Below are 1,269 nucleotides of genomic sequence, written 5' to 3'. Positions count from 1 at the left end.
GTGGAGAGTTTTGTTCCATTTGGTCAATGATATCACAGTGATCGGTGAAAACTCCCTCTCAGGCAGCTATAAAAGAAAGCAGCTCCACCTCTCTGCAGAAATCCTGTACAAAGAAGCTTCAGCAGCTCTTCATCAAAGGTTGAGACGTAAAGCTCCAACATGATCTTGCTCCTCTTCTTGTTCAGTCTGGCTCTGGGTGCTCCTTCTGAGACTCATTTTGATGGCAGTGAAGTGAAGCTACAACATGGTAACCATCCTATATTCTGACTCTTCCTTCCCCTCCTTTATTTAACTTTATTTTTGTGGGGGTTTTTTTTATTATCTTAATCACAATTTAGTCAAATACTCCAAGATTTTCTGTTGTCTGTTTCAGCAGTCAGTGATACAAAATTCTTGGTGTTTCATTGTAACATAGATTCCCCCCCGTGTCAGAGAAGTTCTACTATACTGTAGAGTTATGATAAAGACCTGCTAATAAACATGATAAGAGCAGCATATTTCTCTGCATTTTTTTAATTTTCAACATTTCAGCTGTGCAGACATGCTTTTCTGATGTTCTTCAGAGGTTACATCAAAGAAAAAATGTCAGTCACACTGGCAAAAACAGTTATTTGTTTTTCATCGAGTTCTGACTGCTGTGTCTTCTTCAGATGACCACAGAGTTCAACTACTGCATGGAAGCTGTCCCCCGTTCTGGTACAGCTTCAATGGCCGCTGCTACAAATATGTGGCCACACACATGAGCTGGGCTGATGCAGAGCTCTACTGTGTGTCACAGCGAGCCAACCTGGTGTCTATCCACAGCAGGGAGGAAGAGGAGTTTGTTAAATCTTTGATTAAGAACTTTGACCATGCTGAGCGATGGACCTGGATTGGACTGAGTGACCTCCATAAAGAAGGCAGATGGATGTGGTCTGATGGTTGTGCAGTCAGTTTTGTCTACTGGGGTGCTGGCGAGCCAAACAACGGTGGAACAGATGAGCACTGTGTTCACACTAATGTGCGTGAAGTAAAGGAGTGGAATGATCACCAGTGTTCTCTCAATTTAGCTTCTGTTTGTGCAACACAAATAACCTGCCCTTAGAAACTGAAATGTATCTTTTCGCTGCATTGTGCAGAAGCAAATCGTTTTTGGCACATTAATAGATGTTTAAAACTGCTCCAAATAAAAAGGAAAAAACAATTAAACATGAAAATTCATCATCAGTGCCACCACTGTTTAACTCTGGGGTTACAGGTCCTATGAGAAAACATGCAAGCGTGTAACTG

General features: G+C 41.7%; 1 protein-coding gene across 1 annotated transcript; it reads left to right on the top strand.

Moving 5' to 3' along the window:
* The first annotated feature begins 159 nt into the window (after positions 1–159).
* On the top strand, positions 160–1,084 carry LOC102199661 (lactose-binding lectin l-2-like). The gene is made up of 2 exons (XM_005755970.1): positions 160–196; positions 627–1,084. Exons 1-2 carry the CDS (start codon positions 160–162, stop codon positions 1,082–1,084), a joined length of 495 nt encoding a protein of 164 aa, XP_005756027.1.
* Positions 1,085–1,269: the final 185 nt, after the last annotated feature.

The sequence above is a fragment of the Pundamilia nyererei genome, unplaced genomic scaffold (genome assembly GCF_000239375.1).
Source record: "Pundamilia nyererei isolate P.nyererei 1_Seehausen unplaced genomic scaffold, PunNye1.0 scaffold05885, whole genome shotgun sequence".
NCBI classification, from domain to species: Eukaryota; Metazoa; Chordata; class Actinopteri; order Cichliformes; family Cichlidae; genus Pundamilia; species Pundamilia nyererei.
Note: the sequence above shows the minus strand (reverse complement) of the source record. Positions and strands in the feature narration are given on the sequence as shown.